Source organism: Torulaspora delbrueckii, chromosome 1 (assembly GCF_000243375.1).
Source record: "Torulaspora delbrueckii CBS 1146 chromosome 1, complete genome".
Classification (NCBI taxonomy): domain Eukaryota; kingdom Fungi; phylum Ascomycota; class Saccharomycetes; order Saccharomycetales; family Saccharomycetaceae; genus Torulaspora; species Torulaspora delbrueckii.
The window spans coordinates 316659-337249 of NC_016501.1; the positions used below are offsets into that span (position 1 = coordinate 316659).

Genomic DNA, 20591 nt, shown 5'->3' on the forward strand with positions numbered 1-20591 from the left:
ACCAGTTCTTGGCATCTATATTCCCTTAGGAAGCTTAAACGATTCCGTTTCATTTCTTTACCCGGTTGGAAAATTTTTAGATAATAGTAATAAAAGATTGGCGATGAGCTAGATATCGAAAGATTCTCACACAGATCGACAAGCCTTGAACACTCTTGGTGGTTACTAGCGGTGATCTGAAGTTATATATTGAAATGGGCTCAAAGAGAAGACTTTCAGAGAAAACTGAACACTACGATCCGGTCGAGACATCGGTTCCAGAACTGGCTGCCGAAGCAGCCGAAGAAAGAACCAGAAAACATCCAGTACCACCGGAAGAGCCACTTACACACCACGATGCAGGTGAGTTCAATGGGATGATTCGTCATCAGACGACTGCGGAGCAAGCTGCTAGGTTGGAGGACAGTAAAGTAAATCCTTTCACTGGTGGTGATTTTACACCAAAATACTTTGATATTCTTAAGATTAGACGTGAATTACCAGTACATGCTCAACGTGCAGAATTTTTGAAGATTTACCAGAACAATCAAATCATGGTGTTTGTTGGTGAGACTGGTTCTGGTAAGACCACTCAAATTCCACAATTTGTGCTTTTCGATGAGATGCCACATTTACAAAATACTCAAATAGCCTGTACACAACCACGTCGTGTGGCCGCAATGTCGGTGGCACAAAGAGTGGCAGAGGAAATGGATGTCAAACTAGGTGAAGAAGTTGGTTATTCCATCAGATTTGAGAACAAGACCTCAAACAAAACTATCTTAAAGTATATGACCGATGGTATGCTTTTGAGAGAAGCTATGGAAGACCACGAGCTAAAACGTTACTCCTGTATTATTTTAGATGAAGCGCACGAACGTACTTTGGCTACTGACATCTTGATGGGTTTATTGAAGCAAGTGGTAGTGAGAAGACCTGATTTGAAAATTATTGTTATGTCTGCTACTTTAGATGCAGAGAAATTCCAAAAGTATTTCCTAGATGCACCATTGCTTGCAGTTCCAGGTAGAACTTTCCCTGTCGAAATTTATTACACACCAGAGTTCCAGAGGGACTACTTAGACTCGGCTATTCGTACCGTTCTACAAATTCACGCCACGGAGGAAGCTGGTGACATTCTTCTGTTCTTGACAGGTGAGGATGAAATCGAGGATGCCGTGAGGAAGATCTCACTTGAGGGCGATCAATTGGTTAGAGATGAAGGTTGTGGGCCCTTATCAGTGTACCCATTGTACGGTTCTTTACCACCACATTTGCAACAACGTATCTTTGAACCCGCTCCGGAGTCTCATAACGGTAGGCCAGGTAGAAAAGTTGTGATTTCCACCAACATTGCTGAAACCTCACTTACGATTGATGGTGTGGTTTATGTTGTTGATCCCGGTTTCTCCAAGCAAAAAGTTTACAACCCAAGAATTAGAGTGGAGTCTTTGTTAGTCTCACCCATTTCAAAGGCATCCGCCCAACAAAGAGCAGGTCGTGCTGGTCGTACTAGACCAGGTAAATGTTTCAGACTATACACTGAAGAAGCGTTCAAGAAAGAACTGATCGAACAAAGTTATCCAGAAATTCTACGTTCCAACTTGTCGTCAACCGTTCTCGAATTGAAAAAATTGGGAATCGATGACTTGGTTCATTTCGATTTTATGGATCCACCTGCACCTGAAACCATGATGAGAGCTTTAGAAGAATTGAACTATCTAGCTTGTCTAGATGACGATGGTAACTTGACCGCTCTCGGTAGACTGACTTCTCAATTCCCATTGGATCCAATGTTGGCCGTCATGTTAATTGGCTCATACGAGTTCAACTGTTCAGAAGAAATCTTGACCATTGTGGCGATGCTTTCCGTACCTAACGTCTTCATTCGTCCCTCAAAAGATAAGAAGAGAGCAGATGATGCCAAGAACTATTTTGCGCATCCCGATGGTGATCACATAACTTTACTGAACGTTTATCACGGATTCAAATCCGACGAAGCATACGAGTACGGTATCCACAAGTGGTGTCGCGACCATTTCCTCAATTACAGATCTTTATCTGCTGCAGATAACATCCGTTCGCAACTGGAGAGATTGATGGTTCGTCACAACCTGGAGCTGAATACTACCGACTTCGACAGCCCAAAATATCACGACAATATCAGAAGAGCACTAGCGTCAGGTTTCTTCATGCAAGTCGCCAAGAAGAGATCCGGCGGGAAAGGTTATATCACGGTCAAGGACAACCAGGACGTTCTTATCCATCCAAGCACAGTCTTGGGTCACGATGCCGAATGGGTCATATACAATGAGTTCGTGCTCACAACAAAGAACTACATAAGGACAGTCACATCCATAAGGCCAGAATGGCTGATAGAGCTAGCTCCAGCTTACTATGATCTGGATAATTTTCAAAAAGGTGATGTGAAATTGTCTTTAGAGAGAATTCAAGAGAGAGTTCACACAATGAGACAGCTCAAGAGCGACAAGAACTCCGATAAGCACAAGAAGAAGAGTAAGAAGGATAAGCATAAGATTAAATAGATTCTAGAGCTTGGTATAATAACACGCGATACATTCAATTTCACTGCAAAAACCTCACAAAAGTGATCCTCGATCCGCGCCACTAAGGTGGATCTCCTGGGGCCCCTTTCTAAGAATAAGCTACTAAGAAGGGTCCTTTTCGACTACATATATGACCGGCAAGAATGCAAGCAAGTGGCGTAACTGTCAGTTGGACCAGCAATTCACATAATGTGTAATAGAACTAGGTCCGCCGTGTTTATCGATGGTATGAAATGTGTCTCTGGAAGACAACCAAATGATGACGATATTTTTCAGTTGATACTGTATACGAATGCCCAAGGTAGCCTGATGGAGGCCGTAAAGGAATTACATGGATTGGCAGACCAAGTTAGTTTTTATAAGACTTCCGAATCGGTAACTTCAACTATAGTAGCTGCAGAATTACCATCTTTGATGGTAAATGTGATGGAAAGCAGAGAACGAGCCAAGAGATTATACAGATCTGCCTTGCATTCGAGAATTTGTGAAAATTGTTGGGATTTTGAAGAACTATTCGAAAAGTTGGATGAAGAACTACTCCGAACAAACGAAATCCTGAAGTTATACGCTCGAAGAGGCAGTTATCATTAGATAATGCAGTTATTCCTGCTATAGACCCAGCTTTCAACAACATTAGCATACTAACTGGTCAATCATCTCGTCTTTTCAACGTACCATACTATCTAACCCGATGTGGGGTTAATTAACAGCGAGCTCGACATGATTGAACTCGTGAAAGGCCCCACCCCCCATCATGCTGCTGTAGTCATCCGTCAGTTTGAAGACTTGGATGCATAGCTATACGTAACTGGTGACCCTGTGTCACAAATTGCATAAAAATTTATACTTGTCACAATATTTTACTACGACACTAAAAGAATGTCATGGTATATTAAGTCCTAGGAGTGACGCGACTACCAGCTATTAGGATAAAGAATACTGGCAGGTAAATTGTGTGCGAATGTTTGGCCATCAATCGATACTCGCTCACAGAAAATGTAATACAAAGATCCATCGAAAAGCATGGGAACGACACTCGAGCCTACATTTCATTCGCACTCTCATGAATCTCGAGTAATAGGATCTGCTAGGGAAAGTAAGATTTCCTGTAACAGAATGTGTGTACCCCGGGTTCATTAAAGGAGCATAGCTTTTAAAGTCTCAAAGTTGGAGACAACACAAGCTCTTTCCTTTAGAAAAAGTGTATCCGTTTGTTTTAAACTTAGCTTGTAGCTTGCATCACAATTACTATCGATTTTATCAATGGATAAAAGGTCTGCGCTTCGCTCGACCTCTTCAAAGGACTTGGACAGATAGCCATACTTGTTATGTCTATCAATGAGCACTCCATTCCAGCCTGCCTGTTCGGCGCCATGCAAATCATTAGTTGCCTCGTCACCACAATGCCAGCACCTTCTTTTCAAATCCTGCAGGCTCGAACTCTCTAAGAGCCCAGGAACTTTCGAACAGATGTCCTCAATAGCACGATCGAAAATCTCTTTTGATGGTTTCTTCACTCCAAGGTTGTAGGACAGATATATATGATCTTCGAAAAAGTCATGAAGCCCAAGATTCTTCAGCAATATATCAACAATTGGATCAGTGTTACTGATAATACCAAGAACCACATTAGGATGTTTCATTTTGACCTCTTTTAAAAAATCCAGAACGTCTGGGTACACTTTGTAGGCTTGCTCACCTTCAAATCTCGAGAGTATCTCATCTATCATCTCTTTTGAAGCTTCTGCAGGATGGAAGACATTTCTTATCAGTAGAGACCACCATTCAATCGCCGTAATGTTGGTATACTTGCCGTAACTTGGATGCTCTTTCTTCAATGCTTTGAATACTGCTGGGAATCGCTGTTTTAACTGTTCTGGGTCTGTGTTGATGTTGTATTTCTTGGCGACTATCGAGTATTGTTCCATGACCGGCAAGGTCGTAGCATAGAGGGTATTATAAGCATCGAAAGTGATTACTTTCGGTGTCTCTGGCTTCAAAGGCTGTTTCCAGCTGCCTATTGACATACGTTTGGGGAATGCCATCGCTACCAAGCTCGTGCTGCCGTTTATTGAGTAAAAGACTATCGCTATCGCTTAGAAGAAAGAAGAGATGAACAGGAAGATAGATTCCTTTCACGTCGAATAAACAAAAGAAGTGAGCGAATGCGTTCTGTGCATTATAGCTGTGTTTTCGCTGGATTTGGTGCTTCATCCTAAAGGTATTGTTCACCAACAAGGGTTTGGTGCATTGAGAAGCCGCTGGTATTTACCAAGTAGCCCTTAGATTGACTACATCAGTCATTGTTGAAGGAGTACTAGAGTTGAAAAATTCTGAGAAAGTTTGGTGTTTAACAGGTATAGATCTTGCGCAGATGGCAATCAAGGAGATCCCAGACACTTCCAAATGGCGTATTATATCCAGTTCTGTAATCTTAGATCCCAAATATGCTGTCAAGGAGCTTTTAGACAATGCGATAGACGCCGGAGCCACCAATATCTACATTGATGTCGATGCAAGGACCAGTGGTTGCAACTACATCAGTGTCAGAGATGATGGTTCCGGTGTCAATGCAGAAGACAGGGCACTCATGTGCTCAAAACACTCGACAAGCAAGATAAGTTCGCTGAGGGATCTTTCGAATCTGAGTTCATTGGGCTTCAGAGGACAAGCATTATTCTCTTTGTCCAATTTGGCCAACCAAAAGGGCTCCATGCAAATAATAACTAGGACCAACAATGAGAAGGTAGGCGAGAAGTGGCTCGTTGATAAAAATGGACACATCAAGGAGAATACGAGGAAGAGAACCTCATGTCCCTCTGGTACCAACGTTATAATCAGAAATTTACTCCTGGGATTGAGAGCCAGGTATATACAGATATCTTCACGAGCTCCAAAAAACAACGACGAGATTCATCGCCTCATTAATCACTATGCTTTGAACTTTCGATCTATCCGTTTTCACTTCTATCTCGTCAGTGTTGAAAAGACTGGTCTGGTTACCAAGAGGCAACTTCAGGGATCTCTGGGTACAAACCTTTCAAGGGTAAGAGCGCTCTCCGCCATAGCACAATTGAAGAACACGGCCTCTGAGAACTTTTTGGTCAAAAATGATCTTACAGTGACCAACCTTGTACATTTAGATGTCATACTACCGAGTAAGCAATCTCCATCGGATATCGTTAGCCTAAAGAGGGCCAGAAAATTTCTGTCTGTAAACAATAGAGCAATGTCACTTCGTTTAAACTTTGGGGGATCTATAAAAAAGATTATCAACAAGGTCTACCGCAGTTTGAATTTACCTGAACCAATGGCATGGTACATCAATCTTAAATGTGATACAAAACTACTAGACCTCAATGTCGAGCCAGGAAAAGATGACGTGCTCATCAAAGACACGGAACTCATCATGAATGGGATAGAAAAGTGCCTATTTTCCTACATCACCGATACGGTTGGAGACACAGAAATAAATAATATCGATGGTTTTGATGCAGAGGGCAATGATCAGTCTACAGTGGTCAGGGACGTAGATGTGGTGCGTAAAAGTATTACTCAAGGATACAGTCTCGCCTCAAGCAGACCAGAGAGCCATGAATGTCTAGATTATCGGGCTGGCAATCCAACTGACCAAAGGCCGACAGACGGCATAACGATCTTATCACCTCAAATAGACAATATGACTGTTGATAGCGGCGGTCGAAACCGAAAACGTACTTCGACATCAGACCTGTTAAATTCTGATGATAACAGATGGAAGCGAAACCTGATCTCTGATGAATGTATTAACAGTCAGGACTCGAGAGGATCTGATTTGCCATCTTCTTTGACGTATAATTACGAAACGCCTCAGGCTACAGATGAAGACATGGTTTTGGCAAAGGATGTTTCACTTTCAAATCCTTTCATGACTGCAAAGCTACGAAAAGTTGACCATAAATTGAACCAGAAAAGAGACTCAAATAATATGAACTCTAATTTTGTCAAACACACTCCAAATGAAGAGTTCTCACTGAAACCCAAGGTTCAACAAAGAATGGGCATTAACGATGGTATACCGGCTAAAAAAGTCATATCAAAGAAAGACCTTGAAGACAGTGAGTGTTCTTCACCTAACGAGACAACTTTGGTAGATGACGGAAGCAAGGATGACAGAGCTTTGATAACGAGAGAGAGAATTGACATGTTTTCTGAGTCCACCCAGGGCCTGACAATCACGATGCGATATAATTTGGACAGAGCTGGAAAGGCTGAATATAAAGAAGAGCTCAAATGGCTAGCTAGGGATGAGGATCCAACTCATACTATATCAAGAAGTCTTATGTACTTCTCAGGTGCTTTCAGAAACAAGCAAATTTCACTGTCACGAGCAAACGACGAATGGTTTAAACTGACAGTTTGAAGAGTTCTGGCATGAAATTTTCTCTCATGAGGAAATTCGATTAAAGATTGGCAGAATTAGGCGGTATTGATTCAATGCAGGTCTCTTTCCAATGAGAACGATGAAATTTAGCTGACAGCATTGCAAACTTAACTATATAAATGCGATGCGTATTGGAGACTGCTTCTGATCAATAGGATCAAATGACATCACATAGTAGAGAGAATGCTCAAAAGTCATCAGTTAATCCAGAAGTTTTAAATGATACTATATATGTGATCGATTACCTAAGATTGAAGCCCTATATTGTACCGCTACGTTGGTATCTTTGATACCGTTTTCTGAAGATATATCTCGGGTAGTTGGCCAGTCTACTTGATTATAGTTAGCCAATAGGTATTGGATGGTTAGAATGGTCGTTTTAAGTACTCGAATTAATATGATGGTAGAGCAGCATATAACAAATGTTTACACGTTTCTGTTGAGAGTCTTGAAAAAGACTTAGATATGCCCGACTTATGCTTGGTTATGCGATCAATGATTGAAAAATGCATCATTCTTGGCAAAACAAAATGCGTCAGATATTTCGATTGCCTCATAAGTCCCCTGCAAGCTCGTAACGACCTTGTACTCATAGGAATATATATCGGTGACCTTATGAGTTTCCACAATCTGAGGCCTGCCCTTGCCCAGAGTTCCTTCTGCTTCTTCTGTCCTTACGTAAGTTAAGGAGAACGGTGGACTACCTTCGAATGAGAAGATGATTTCAGCTTGATCACCTTCATGAATGTCTTCAACAATGTTGCGTCCCTGAGAGACAGTGACAGATGGTATTGGATGGATCAAAAGCGATAATTTTTCAAACTCTTTCTTCATATTTTGTTTCCTGAAGTCGACCACGCACTGTGACGTTGCATCTCCAATGGAGAGAATTGATATTGTGCCCGGCTCGGAGGCCAGTCTTACAAACTGAGAGGTATGCTCTTTTAGTTTCAGTTGTGCCCCATTGAATTCATATCTTATATTGAAAGGAGCGTTGCCACTTAGTTGATATGCGACGTAGTCTCCGACACAACACTCTGCTGAAGAATCTAGTAAATGAATTTTGGGAACATCGGTAATGGAAATTGAAATGTGATCGTTACTAGAAGCAATCTTCTCATTAGTGCATCCATTAGCGTCGACAATTCTTTCAATAGCCACAAGGTGAGTGCCAAGATTGAGACCTTCATATAGTTTTCTGTAAGGGAACGATCCCGGCTGAATGTCTTGGATTGTGACATGTTCAGATCTGCTGGTACTCTCATGGTAAATGTTGAAGGTTACTGAGAAAGGAGCCTCCCCATGATGGAATTTAACCCCAATACGCTCCAATGAAGAATTCTCTTCATTTACAGCTGTCGAGCAGGCTCTATAGGTTTTGCCGGAGTCAGAGAATTTCACTTCTGGTAACGGGTTAACCTTCTGCTTAACAACGACTTCTGGTGCAATGTAGCCGGCGTTGGCAAAATCCTCTTCCCCATAGTTTGAATCATGTAAAGCGCCAATGATCACGACATATTCACCAGGCTCATCATTTGGTAATTTGATTGTGGCGTATTTCGTAGCGACTTGGATGTTTTTAGTGTATGATTTGCCACTTGGAGTGACTAGGTCGAATTTAAGAAAGAAAGGAGGAGAACCGGATAATGCTAGATCTACAGTGCCTTCAACACCTTGGCAGACACTCTGCTTTGCGAAAGTTGTGTCAGCCAGTTTGCTTATTCTTGAGTTATCCAATACCGTAAATTTAGGCTTGTCCAGGAAGCATATCTGAAATTGCGCATCAGGGGTTTCTATTTCTCCTTTACAACTAGCATCACGGATACCTACTAGTCTATAGCGTCCAGCCTTTCCGGCTTTCAAAGCTGGTTTGTGACTTGAGTGAAACTGACTCTCATATGTACCGAGAACTTGACCTGATGAATCCAAATGCTGATACTTGAGTACAAAAGGCGCCTCACCAGATAGTTTGATAGGAATCTCAGCGAATGATCCCTCTTTAATTTTAGCTTCATTTGAATTGTCTAACAGATTGAAAGAAGCAGATGGAACATCTCTTCTGATCTTGATTCTGGCATCTGGCTCACTGAGACCGACAAGGCATCCTGAAGAGTCCTTCACAGACACCAGAGAAATGATGTAATCACCACCCACCTCAAATCGTGGGATTTCAATCTCATGCTCATAAGAATGTAGTTTGTCAACACGGTATGAGCTTCTCTTATTAGAAGATGTTTCAAGTATATCGTAATTCAGCGCAAATGGAGGCTCTCCATGGAAGGTCACTGGGATTTTCGTTTGCTCCCCCAAACATAGATTGACTTCTTTAACTCTCTTCAATTGAGCACTTGGCTTAACCCTCATAGAAGTCTTGAATGTATATTTGCTTCGTGGCTCAAGAACTATAGGCTCGTGGAAGAGTTGATTGGTCAAATGGTCAAACACAATCTCATAATTCCCTTCAGTAGATGGACTGTAGCTGAATTGACTTCTTGTGCCTTCTGAGGAGTACCTCTTTGTGTCATACAGTTTACGCTTTCCATTCTTTTCCAATTTGTATATCATAGCCTTGTAGTGGAATGGAGGCGCGCCAGTGAAAGTTAAATCGAAATTCAAGCCGACTTGACCCACACATTGATCGAGTATTGGGACAGATTTGATGTCCAACTGGGGTGGAACAGGTCTCGTCACGAGGATGCTAGACTTACCCATCACTACTCCGGGACAATGGTTAGAGCTGACACTTTCGAGCCTGTAAGTTCCTGGGAATTCGGCCTCAAATTGGTGCGAATGATGTTTTGTTGAGAAAGTCTTTGTCTGAGATTTTTGATTCTCGTCAATGAAGGACACATTCGCAAAGTAGGGGGCAGAAGAACTCCAGTCATGGGCATGCTCAAATTTGATTACCATTGATCTCTTAGTTGATGACTTGGAATCAAACTTCTCCTCTAAAGAGGCTCTTGGAATCCCATGAGCATTAAAGTTGTAAGAAAGTTGATAGTCCTTTTGAAGGCTTGACGGTATCTTAGTAAAATCCATAACATTACCCAAACCGTCGACCAATTTATCAATATTATATGTATAGTGTCCATCCTGGGAAGCTGGGGTATCGAGATTGATCGTCACAGGATAACTGCGACACCATCTCAAATCTTGTAGATCAGTGGCGGAAAAGATCTGCTTTCTCGTCGACTGAAGTGGCGTTTCGAAGAACTCTGGCACCAAATTTGAATCCACATACGTTTGCGCTTTACCGTTGATGCTCTTCGTGTATGACAGCTTCATGGGCGGAACACCCTGAACGTCAATGGAAACTTTATCAGAATCCCCAACACACCTGTCGAAATTCCCCAAACCTGTAATGGCTGCCACAGGACAATGGGAGACTATGAGATGAGATTGATAGATTTTGAGACTGAAATTCTTGGAATCAACAATTTTCTTTATTTGGTAAAATCCGACTTCTTTCAATGGTAATTCCACGTAACGAATGGTTGAAGTATCCTGAACCTTTTGCCTCATCAATTTGTCTCTAGGTAACAGATGTGACAAGTCATTAACAATCCGGAATTGTTTGCTCGTCAGATTTCTCAACTCTGTGGCTTGAGTATACATATCCTTGAACTCAACCTGCACCAATGAAATATCTGCAGTTGAATTAATTCTGATAGGAACCTTTATGTGGCCCTCTGGTAATAGATTGGTGTCCATCGGTAGGCAGTAGGAATCATGCAAGGGGTTGAGCATAGCCGTATTTTCAGGCAAGATCTTTATAGTCAAAGCACCCTTGAAATGAGATGACGAATCCATTATCTTTCTCATATTGACCGCAGACCCCGTGAGACTCATCTCCTTTGTGTTGAACTTCCTCCAAGCGGAAGCAATGACGGATAGTAGTACAAATTCTTGTTCACTGGATATCAGAATGGTAAGTAATGTCATAACCACAAGTTGGACAAATACGGCCCAGGACTTGAAACATAATTTTGGGATCTTGAAAGTGGGTAAGAAATACAGAAACATGGAGTCAATGAGGAAATATTTGATGATAAAGTTGATCCTTGAGCCATTGAATAGCAGCCCTAACACAGGCAAACCTTTCTTCAGTAGAATTAGATCATAAATCTTGTACCCTTGAATAATGGCAAATACGAGAAGAGCCAACGCTCGCTGCCTTGATATGTCTACTACCTCTGGCGATATCAATGGTAATGGCTGAGGATCGGTAGAATATTTTCGCTGCGAGCTCGGAGTGTATTTTACACTGTCTAACTGTTCATTCCGAGAGCTCTGTGTAATGAATGGACCGGATCCATCGTAACTGGGAGATTGACGAAATCGCCTTTGCTGACTTGTTGAAGATGCACTGGGGCGATATGCAGAGCTGGTCGAAGAAGCCCCCATCCAATGGTTCCCTCGGGGAGTGGAGCCCAGCATGTACTCTCGATCCATTGGAATTAGCCTAACGAATTCAATTCCAGAACTGATTACTCAAACACCTTTGTAGATTCGCTTCATTTGCAACTTTTCTGTTTACCATTCAAATTTCGAAGCCCCGTGGTAAGTGACCATAATAAAGGCCTTTAAAGTTCAAAGTGGTAAACTTATAAACAAAAAGCTTCGATAGTTGTTTCTAATCGGTAAACTCTCACTTTAATGCCAATTATTGTCAGATTTTGAACATGTATATTCAAAGATTACTTCACTTTCGTTGCTACATCCGCGGTTAAATTTGAGTACTTCTCTGTCAGCAGATAATTCCTCGAGTTGTGCAAACCGAAACCTGTCAGCTCTGTACTTGAGGATTTCCAGCTACTTTGTTTCTATCAATTACTAGACAATTTTGACTCGATGAATCACTTTGCCGCCGAAACAAATTACAGTACTCTCTCTCCACCAGACTCTTCAACATGCTATGCACCACCAGTGACCACCCATAATCCCCCAACTATCAGTGCAAAGCGACTGTTATTGAACTGATTAAGAAAGTCCAAGAAATGATGGCGGCTATTTGATACACAAGAACCTGCCACGTGATCACAACTGTTATCATATCAAGTCAAGTATACAAAACTCAGGCACTTCCAAGCTCTATTGAACTTGCAAGACTGGCCAACCTCAAAGCTCATAGAATGCGCATCAAGATTTGAATTATCTGAGATTCGGCGAATTTTTGGGTGCAATTCGAGCAAAGCAGCCGTTAATGATGCATAATGGCGCCATTCGATATCGTAAAAGTATCGCGAGGATCGCATTCTCTCGAAGGACCGAAGCATCGATCAACAGCCACTATTACGTGGTAGCTCAGCGCACGTTCAGAATCAAGAGTCAGGAAGGGTTTGTGATTGTCCGTGATTTGCGAAATTTTTCTAGAAACAAGGCAAGTAAGATAAAAGGCACGGTTCCAGAGTCGAAAGTTCGAGACTTCTACTTTAGAGAGTCATAGCATCGAAAATGGTGGGCGTATTACAGGTTTTACGAAAGTTTGCAACCTTCATAGGTCCTGGTATCTTGGTTAGTGTGGCCTATATGGACCCTGGTAACTATTCGACTAGTGTTTCTGGAGGTGCGCAATTCAAGTATACTTTACTGTTTTCAGTGTTCGTTTCCAACATCTTCGCTGTACTGTTGCAATGTCTTTGTGTCAAGTTGGGTATTGTCACTGGTTATGATCTGGCAGAAAACTGTCGTCGACATTTGCCCAGGAAGTTAAATCTGATGATTTATTTCTTTGCGGAACTGGCAATCATTGCCACTGACCTTGCTGAAGTTGTTGGGACTGCTGTTGCATTACAAATCTTGTTTGGTATACCTCTGATATATGGTGTCTTGCTAACAGTGCTTGATGTTCTCATAATTTTGATGTTTTATCAACAGAATGGGGCCTCCATGAAGAAAGTGAGAGCATTCGAACTGTTTGTTAGTGTTTTAGTTGCTGCCACAGTCGTTTGCTTCGTACTCGAGTTATGCGAGATCTCGGTGCCAGATAAATTACAGTTACTAAAAGGTTTCCTTCCATCTAAAATAATTTTCGAAGATCAACAAGCGTTATACATTTCGTTGGGGATTCTGGGGGCTACTGTGATGCCTCATTCTTTGTACTTGGGCTCATCACTGGTTAAGCCTCGTTTACAGGAATTCGACATCAAAGAGTATGGTAGAGTTGATACTCGTCCAAGTTTGAAGGCAATTAAATATAACTTGAATTATACCTACGCGGAACTGATAATCTCATTACTACTCATTGCTACTTTTGTCAATTCTGCTATACTGATCGTCGCGGGAGCAACATTATACGGGCAACCTGATGCTGAAGACGCTGATCTCTTGTCCATCTACAAGTTATTGGTTCATTATATTTCTCCTGCCGCCGGGTTAATCTTTGCACTAGCGATGATCTTCTCGGGTCAATCTGCCGGTATTATTTGTACCGTGGCTGGTCAAATTGTCTCTGAGGGATTCCTAGAATGGTCACTTCCTCCATGGGCCACTAGACTGTGTACAAGACTGCTTGCCATCATTCCATGTTTGTTTGTTACATTGGGTATGGGCGAACGGGGTATTTCAAATGTCCTGAATTTATCACAAGTCGTGCTTTCGTTGATTCTACCGATTGTGTCGGCTCCGCTCATCTATTTCACCGCCAATAAGAAGATCATGACTGTGCATGACATTCATGGAGAAGCTGAAGAAGAAGATGAGAACACGCCCTTGACCATGGCCAGCAAAAAATGCGTCGATTATACCAATAGCACTTGGTTGACTGCTGCAGCGTTCATAGTTTGGGCATTAATTGGTGGACTAAACTGCTACCTCGTAGTAAGTTTCATGCTTGGAGCAGAAGTTCATTTCTAACCCATTAAATGAATCTGCTCCAAGAATCGCACTGCATTAAAGCCATTAAGCTCATCAAGTACATAAGATCAAACGTATCTTTATATTAGTATAAACTATTTCTTAGATTTCCTCTTTCTAGTAGGTTGCAACCTTACGACAGGTATGCTACCGTTATAGTTGGCTTGTAGTACTGGGAATGATCTGCAATGATTCATGGGTAATTTGGAAATCTGTTTCGCGAGAATCACTTCTTTCAGGAGCCTTTGAGCCTTATTGTATAGTTGTGTCTCCTCTACTGAAGGTCTGTACACTTTCTTCGAAACTCTATCCTTTCTCAGTTTCTGCAATTTTGTGAGTATCGAGGTGACTAACTTCGCCTGTGTGCCACTCTTGAACTCATCAATTTCGTCATTATCAATATAATTGGAGGGTTTCCATCCCAGCAGGTTTTCCAGTTTAATGGGTAAAGCTTGATCGTCCTTTGCCTCATCTGACAGACTATCGGGCACATCTTCCTTCACTGCATCAATTTTTTCCTCATGATTCATGTTATTTCCTTCCCCATTTTGAACAGCCTTGTTATTCTTTGCATCTTCGGATTCTGCCCCCATATCATCCGTTTTTGTGCCATTCACTCCTTCGGGCTCTTCAGATGACAGAACCTCAGTATCCTCTTTGCCTTCAGTTTTTTTCGCTTCATCCTGGTAGAGTTGTAAATAACCTATCCTCTGTAGCCATATGATCCCACGAGTTGTAGAGTCGACAACCGTTCCATTCTCATTAAACGAAGGAGCCCATTGCTTATAATCACCGTACTTTAGCCATACAGTGGTTGGTAAAGCGTACCAGTTAGGGTGCAGAAACCTAGACATCATCTCGGTGGGTGGTAATGTCGGATCCGGAATATTACTCGTGTTTGCCGCAATAAACCCAAATCTTGGAGCTTCTTCACAGATATTAGTCTGTGGGATTACTTTGTTGATTTCAAAATTACTATTGGGAAGCTCTGGCGGCCTGTTGTCCAAATTAGATTTTGCTATCATAGAGGAGAAAAGGTCTGTATCACCAGTATTGATATGATACGTCTGTGCGATAGAAACCTTGTAAGTTGTTGACATCTTGATGAAATCATGGGCTATTATGCTGTCGAGCTCAGTTTCTGGCTCTGCTGACTCTTTCCCGCTAGTTTTGTTGTTTGACAGTGACATCCCTATCTTATAACATTCTCTCAATAACAGTTCTGTTGCAAACTTGTAAAATTTGTCAACCATCTGGTAATTCCTAGTACCCTGGGAGTAGTAATGGATGAGCATTGTACAAACTAGTCTGATATCATGATATAGACGGTAAAAACCACCTTGATCGGCTGCATAAAATCCGTCTTCAAATTTCTGTGAAATTGTGGTAAGTTTCAATTTATCCTCATTCTTTATCATCCCATTGGCATCACTTCTTCTTTTAATATAAGTGCAATACGAGCTGAAAATCTTATTTGGGTCCTTCTCGTGGAAACTCGATGGGAAGCTCTCATCCAACACTTTACATTTTGAAGATGCGTCTTTCAATATCGAATATAGGTTCGATAGGAGTTTGCCTAAGTCCATCTGTTGCAAATATTAATTAAAGGTACGTGATCTTCCTTTATTTTTGATGAACTTCCAAAGGAAGTAATATCTTGAATTGTCGTATTATCTTCCTCAACATCTTTTCGTTCTACACAGTTAAGCGATGAATCATTATACACGTCAATAATGGGCAACTTTATTCGAACAATTCCAAAGGACGTAGCTTCTAACAAACTTCTATCGTGTCTATTACTTGTGCTTCTTTTGCATTGCGCTATAGCTCTTATTTGTAACAATTTTGTCCACTTTCCACTGTCCATTTTTCTTAATTTGATGCACTGCAACGGGGTTTAAATCCCAACCGATCTTTAAATCACTGTCGACAGTGGCACCAAATCTGGGCACCACATAACAATATCTCTCAGTTGGAGAGATGTCAATAGTCTTCATACCTTGTCCCGTGAGTGGTTTACTGTAGGACAAAAGCGATCCTTTGCCCGCTACGTTTGCTAGTGGAGTACTTTTGATATCACATAAAGAGTTCATTCTCGTCTTACCGTTTGCTCCTAGATGCAATGAATGGTATACCAAATATTTTGGAGGTATTTCACCGACGTTTGTTAAAAGAGATGATGGATGAATGTAGACAAAATTGTCGGAAACTTCGGGACTCTTTGTCATGAGGACAGGGACGTATGGTATGTTTATGATGGACGTTCTGTTAGTAATGGCAACCTCTTCAGGATAGATGCAATCAGCTCTAATGGCCACCTGATCAATAAACCCTGCGCAAATCATTTGCTTCAGTAGCTTCAATTGAATTTCTGATGGTAAATCTGACTTCAGGTCGCTCTCAGTCACATTAGCAGCGACATTCTCTTGGCGGGTATTGGACTTGATTATGTATATCAGCTGCTTCCTTAACTTCAAAATTTCATCCATCACTTTGCCTCTAAGAAAGTTGTCACGAAGGAATTGTGACTTTTGGACTATTGGTATGAAATCGAACGCACTGACGGCACTGAGTAATCGAAAGACGTCACTGTATTTATCGAGACGACTGAAACGTGCTTTGCTCTTGAAAAATTTGGATTTCAGCATCTTGTTCCTTTCGTCATCATCACCTTCTTCCTCTGCATCCTTCAAACCAATTTCTTGTTCACTGAGGAATGGATCACCCACGGATAAAGCACCTACCACACTTACTGCGTATGGGATACATTTACTTTCTTCTGAAATCAAAAGCAGTTTGGAAAATCTAGGCGATAGAGGAAACAAACTCATCAGCTTACCATCATCAGTGATTCTCTCACCTGTATCCAGGGCACCCAAATGCTGAAGCAACTGGATAGCTTTATAGACTGCACTTCTTTCCGGAGGAGTAGGAAAAGGAAAATTCAAGACATTTTGAATGGCCATACTCTTCATTTGTAGAACAACACTCTCAACTGGCATTCTGAGTATCTCTGGGCTTGAGAATTGCTCGAAATCACGTTCGAAAACAGCTGAGGAATAGAGCCTGTAGCAGTGACCTGGTCCCGTACGACCTGCACGACCACTTCTTTGGCCAGCACTAGCTTTACTAACCCAGCCGATTTCGAAGCTTTGCACGCCATTAGACTCGTTATACTTACGTTCCTTAGATCTACCACAATCTACCACATATTTCACACCAGGGATTGTCAAAGATGTTTCCGCGACGTTTGTTGCCACAATACAAAGTCTTGAACCAGCCGGTGGTTGATTGAAGACCTTCATTTGTTCTTTAGTTGGAAGCAAGGAATAGAGTGGTAAAACATATAGAGGGTCATTTTCAGTTTGGCCTTCTTCCAGACTTTCTTCAAATCCTTCTTCTTCTTCAGAATCATCTGCGGCTTCTTCATCAGAGCCGAGTTCATCATCGATCTTCTCCTCGTCTATAACTTTCACGCTGAAATCTATATCTTCAGCTTCTAAGTCGGCATTCTTAGAGTTTACTCTCACGTCAGCAATAGAGTCACCCATCTCCTTGATGGCGCTATGCCCCTTCTTGAAGGGAAATTCTCGTTTCAATCTCTTAACCATATGATGAATTTCTTGTTGACCTGTCAAGAAGATGAGGATGGCACCCGGTGGCAGGCGCCTATGGATTTTGCATGCCTTCTTGAAAGCCTCTTCCTGGTAATCATATGAAGTTCTACGATTAAAGTGAATGGCGACAGGAAACTGTCTGGCCTCAACTTTGAGAACAGGTGGCGGAGAGGGAAATAATTTTGGATTCTCACTGAAATCAGCGACCCTCAATGTTGCAGACATGATAATGAGCTTTAGTTTCTTGCAGGTTGATGGGTCTTTTGCATACTCTTTTGCACGCAGCTTAACGCAACGACTTAACATACCAATCAAAATATCAGTATTTATGTTTCTTTCATGCGCTTCATCGATTATTATGGATGAGTATTTTGTTAACTTGAAATCTTGCATCATTTCTCTCAACAACACACCATCTGTCATAAACTTGACCCTAGTGTCCGCTTTTAAGCTCGAATCAAATCTTATTTGATAACCAACTTTATCCTGATGATTGCCTAGTTCGGCTGAAACACGGTTAGCCATAGAAACAGCAGCGACTCTTCTTGGTTGTGTAATACCAATCATGCCGGAATATCGTGGTGAATCGTGGGTTACCGAATCCAGATTCATACAGAACTGCGGTACCTGAGTAGTCTTACCTGAACCTGTCTCACCACATATTATAACCACATCATTATGATAGATGGCTTCCATTATCTCATGTTCCTTGGCAAAGACTGGCAATTGGGTTCTTACTTGTTGTATCTCGTCTGATCTAAGAACGTCCACGTAAAAGGCCTTCCGCTGAGATGTTTCATCTATTGGTACGTTGCTATCCTGCAAACCATCCTCCAGGTCTTCTGGCCTAATGATTGGTTGATAGTCTTGTTTTAAAAGTGGTGTAACCATTTCCACGTCTCTTCCCTCGATTTTCCTTATCTCTTGATCTGCCCAGGACTTAAATTCTTCGGCAGCAGACGCTGTAGTAATTTTATCACTCTCTGTTTCTGGCTCCTCTTCCTGGCTTTCATCTACACTTTCTTCTCCGCTCTGCGATTGATCATCTTGCGGATCCTGCGATTCGTCTTCTTCCTCCTCGCTGGAGAGATCTTCGTCCTCGGAACTCGAAGCAAAGTCCATCTCATCTTCGATGCCATTCTTCCGCTTCTCGGCAAGCTCAACTTGCTGCCTCCAGTTGTACTTCTTCTTAGGTGGTTTCCTATGAACAACTTTGGCATTAGCAAACCCAAAACCAAATCCTGATCCACCATACTTTGTAGGACGCATATCTACAAAACTCGATTTTACTTCTGTATCACTTGTTGCAGCGATCTCTTCATCGCTATTTGCATTATCGAGTCCATGGTCCTCGTCCCAGTTTGCAGTCTCATGCTCCTCATATAAAACTTCATTGGTGTGCTCATTACTTCTGCCCTGTTTCTCCAAGCTCAATGCCTCCTGAAACTCCTCCTTCTTAGTTTGCCTTCCCTGACCCAACGTCTTCAGACTGGTCATTAGAGAAGTGTCTACCTTATATTCTTGCAACTTTTCGATTATGACCTTTTTTTCTTCCCTTTTCAATTGATGCTCTATAAATTTGTCCATTCTCTTCTTCTTGAGCCTGCTAATCTTTGACTCCTTTGGTGTGAATAGTTCTTCCATCTTACGCTTCTTCAGTTGTTCCTCCTCCTTACTGATAGGCTGCAAAATCTCAGCGTTCGTATCTCTAGTGTCATCCAAGGTTTTCTCTTGCTCTGCTTCAGCATCCTCACGCCCATCTTCTAGATGCCTAAAGAACTGCTTGTTTCTCACCTTCTTCAGCTCCTTCAATTTGGCCATCTGACCAGCTCTGGCCTTCTCATTGAACCTTTTCCTGTAGGTACCCATTATACCAGTACTTCAGAATACAAATATCTGTTATAATAGTTGCTGGCAACCTTCTTAGCCGCTATACGCTTCAGAATTTAAGGCGATGAGCAGCGATGAGATGTGATGATCTTGATAAAATTTCAATTTTTCCGACTTAAACAAGCCTAACCTCGCGAGTCACGATATCTTCAACATCGAAAGATTCAGTAAGATTGGGTTGAACGACCTCTCATCGTTAGAGGGTTGCTCTCATAGTAGCTCCAAGATATATCAGCTTTGTTGCGCTGGTTGCTCTTTCGACGGAGCTTCTAACGTGAGTTTCAACCGGAATGGACGATGATAACAAAGATGACGACCTTTACGGTATTCTGAATGAAAGAAATATCAAAGAAGTGCAGTTTGGCATTGACAAACGTTTTCCCACTTGGTATGGAAGTAATGCATATTTCAGTCCGGATACCAATCGTTTGGGCTATGAAGAAGACTTTCATACTCCTGTCAAAAATGACGTGAAAACACAGTACTGGCTCGATACACTATACATTTGCGAATATTGCTTCAAATACACAGATGTGGAAGCTGATTTTGTCTCACACATTCCTCATTGTAAGTACCAGTTTCACGCTCCTGGAAGAATTAAGTATAAAAGTCCTTCTTATACCATAAGGCGTGTGAAAGGTTCTAGACACCGCTTGTTCTGTCAATGCCTTTGTCTATTTACAAAGCTGTTTCTAGACAACAAATCGATGTATTTTAAAGTGGATCATTACGAGTTTTACGTCGTTTATAGGACTGGTGAATTCAAACCGATGGCATTTTTCTCCAAGGACTTGGTATCATATCATCAAAATAACCTTGCATGCATATTGACCTTTCCGCCCTACCAGAGACTTCGATTAGGAACCCTATTACTCGAATTTTCTTATAAATTATCGACATTTGATAACTTAATCTCTGGACCAGAACTGCCACTTTCACCTTTCGGTCTTATCAGTTATTTGAAATACTGGTCTAAAGTGATCTGTTGGGAACTGGTGGAAGGCGAACTGGCCAACTGCGAGAAACTCACAATTGAGACTATTGCCAAAGTAACAGGAATTAGAATACCCGATATAATACTCACAATGGAATACCTGAAATGCCTTGGTAATACACATGAAATACACCTTTCTGTTTTGCGAAGGCGGTTAAAGGAGTTTGAGCATAAGAGCAAGGAACTTTTTCTTTTGAAAGATGAGTATTTACTGCTAGAAGACTAGCTCATGAATATGGGCTTGATATGATTGACGTTTAGATAAT

The 20591-nt window shown here is 41.6% G+C and overlaps 9 protein-coding genes across 9 annotated transcripts; 5 read left to right on the forward strand and 4 right to left on the reverse strand.

Moving 5' to 3' along the window:
* Positions 1 to 194: 194 nt before the first annotated feature.
* Positions 195 to 2525, forward strand: PRP43 (DEAH-box ATP-dependent RNA helicase PRP43; the record flags this gene model as incomplete). Its single annotated transcript, XM_003678671.1, has 1 exon — positions 195 to 2525. One exon carries the CDS (start codon positions 195 to 197, stop codon positions 2523 to 2525), a length of 2331 nt encoding a protein of 776 aa, XP_003678719.1.
* Positions 2526 to 2735: 210 nt separating this feature from the next.
* On the forward strand, positions 2736 to 3137 carry GPG1 (Gpg1p; the record flags this gene model as incomplete). The annotated part of the gene is made up of 1 exon (XM_003678672.1): positions 2736 to 3137. One exon carries the CDS (start codon positions 2736 to 2738, stop codon positions 3135 to 3137), a length of 402 nt encoding a protein of 133 aa, XP_003678720.1.
* A 545-nt stretch (positions 3138 to 3682) lies between these two features.
* Positions 3683 to 4591, reverse strand: DPI35 (Dpi35p; the record flags this gene model as incomplete). Its single annotated transcript, XM_003678673.1, has 1 exon — positions 3683 to 4591. One exon carries the CDS (start codon positions 4589 to 4591, stop codon positions 3683 to 3685), a length of 909 nt encoding a protein of 302 aa, XP_003678721.1.
* Positions 4592 to 4920: 329 nt separating this feature from the next.
* MLH2 (mismatch repair protein MLH2) lies at positions 4921 to 6948 on the forward strand (the record flags this gene model as incomplete). Its single annotated transcript, XM_003678674.1, has 1 exon — positions 4921 to 6948. One exon carries the CDS (start codon positions 4921 to 4923, stop codon positions 6946 to 6948), a length of 2028 nt encoding a protein of 675 aa, XP_003678722.1.
* Positions 6949 to 7461: 513 nt separating this feature from the next.
* Positions 7462 to 11421, reverse strand: POM152 (Pom152p; the record flags this gene model as incomplete). Its single annotated transcript, XM_003678675.1, has 1 exon — positions 7462 to 11421. The coding sequence occupies one exon, from the start codon at positions 11419 to 11421 to the stop codon at positions 7462 to 7464; it is 3960 nt and encodes a 1319-aa protein (XP_003678723.1).
* A 1002-nt stretch (positions 11422 to 12423) lies between these two features.
* Positions 12424 to 13824, forward strand: SMF3 (putative divalent metal ion transporter SMF3; the record flags this gene model as incomplete). Its single annotated transcript, XM_003678676.1, has 1 exon — positions 12424 to 13824. The coding sequence occupies one exon, from the start codon at positions 12424 to 12426 to the stop codon at positions 13822 to 13824; it is 1401 nt and encodes a 466-aa protein (XP_003678724.1).
* Positions 13825 to 13919: 95 nt separating this feature from the next.
* RSC58 (Rsc58p) lies at positions 13920 to 15410 on the reverse strand (the record flags this gene model as incomplete). Its single annotated transcript, XM_003678677.1, has 1 exon — positions 13920 to 15410. One exon carries the CDS (start codon positions 15408 to 15410, stop codon positions 13920 to 13922), a length of 1491 nt encoding a protein of 496 aa, XP_003678725.1.
* A 210-nt stretch (positions 15411 to 15620) lies between these two features.
* On the reverse strand, positions 15621 to 19310 carry ECM16 (ATP-dependent RNA helicase ECM16; the record flags this gene model as incomplete). The annotated part of the gene is made up of 1 exon (XM_003678678.1): positions 15621 to 19310. One exon carries the CDS (start codon positions 19308 to 19310, stop codon positions 15621 to 15623), a length of 3690 nt encoding a protein of 1229 aa, XP_003678726.1.
* A 311-nt stretch (positions 19311 to 19621) lies between these two features.
* On the forward strand, positions 19622 to 20551 carry SAS2 (histone acetyltransferase; the record flags this gene model as incomplete). Its single annotated transcript, XM_003678679.1, has 1 exon — positions 19622 to 20551. One exon carries the CDS (start codon positions 19622 to 19624, stop codon positions 20549 to 20551), a length of 930 nt encoding a protein of 309 aa, XP_003678727.1.
* Between the last annotated feature and the right edge of the window lie 40 nt (positions 20552 to 20591).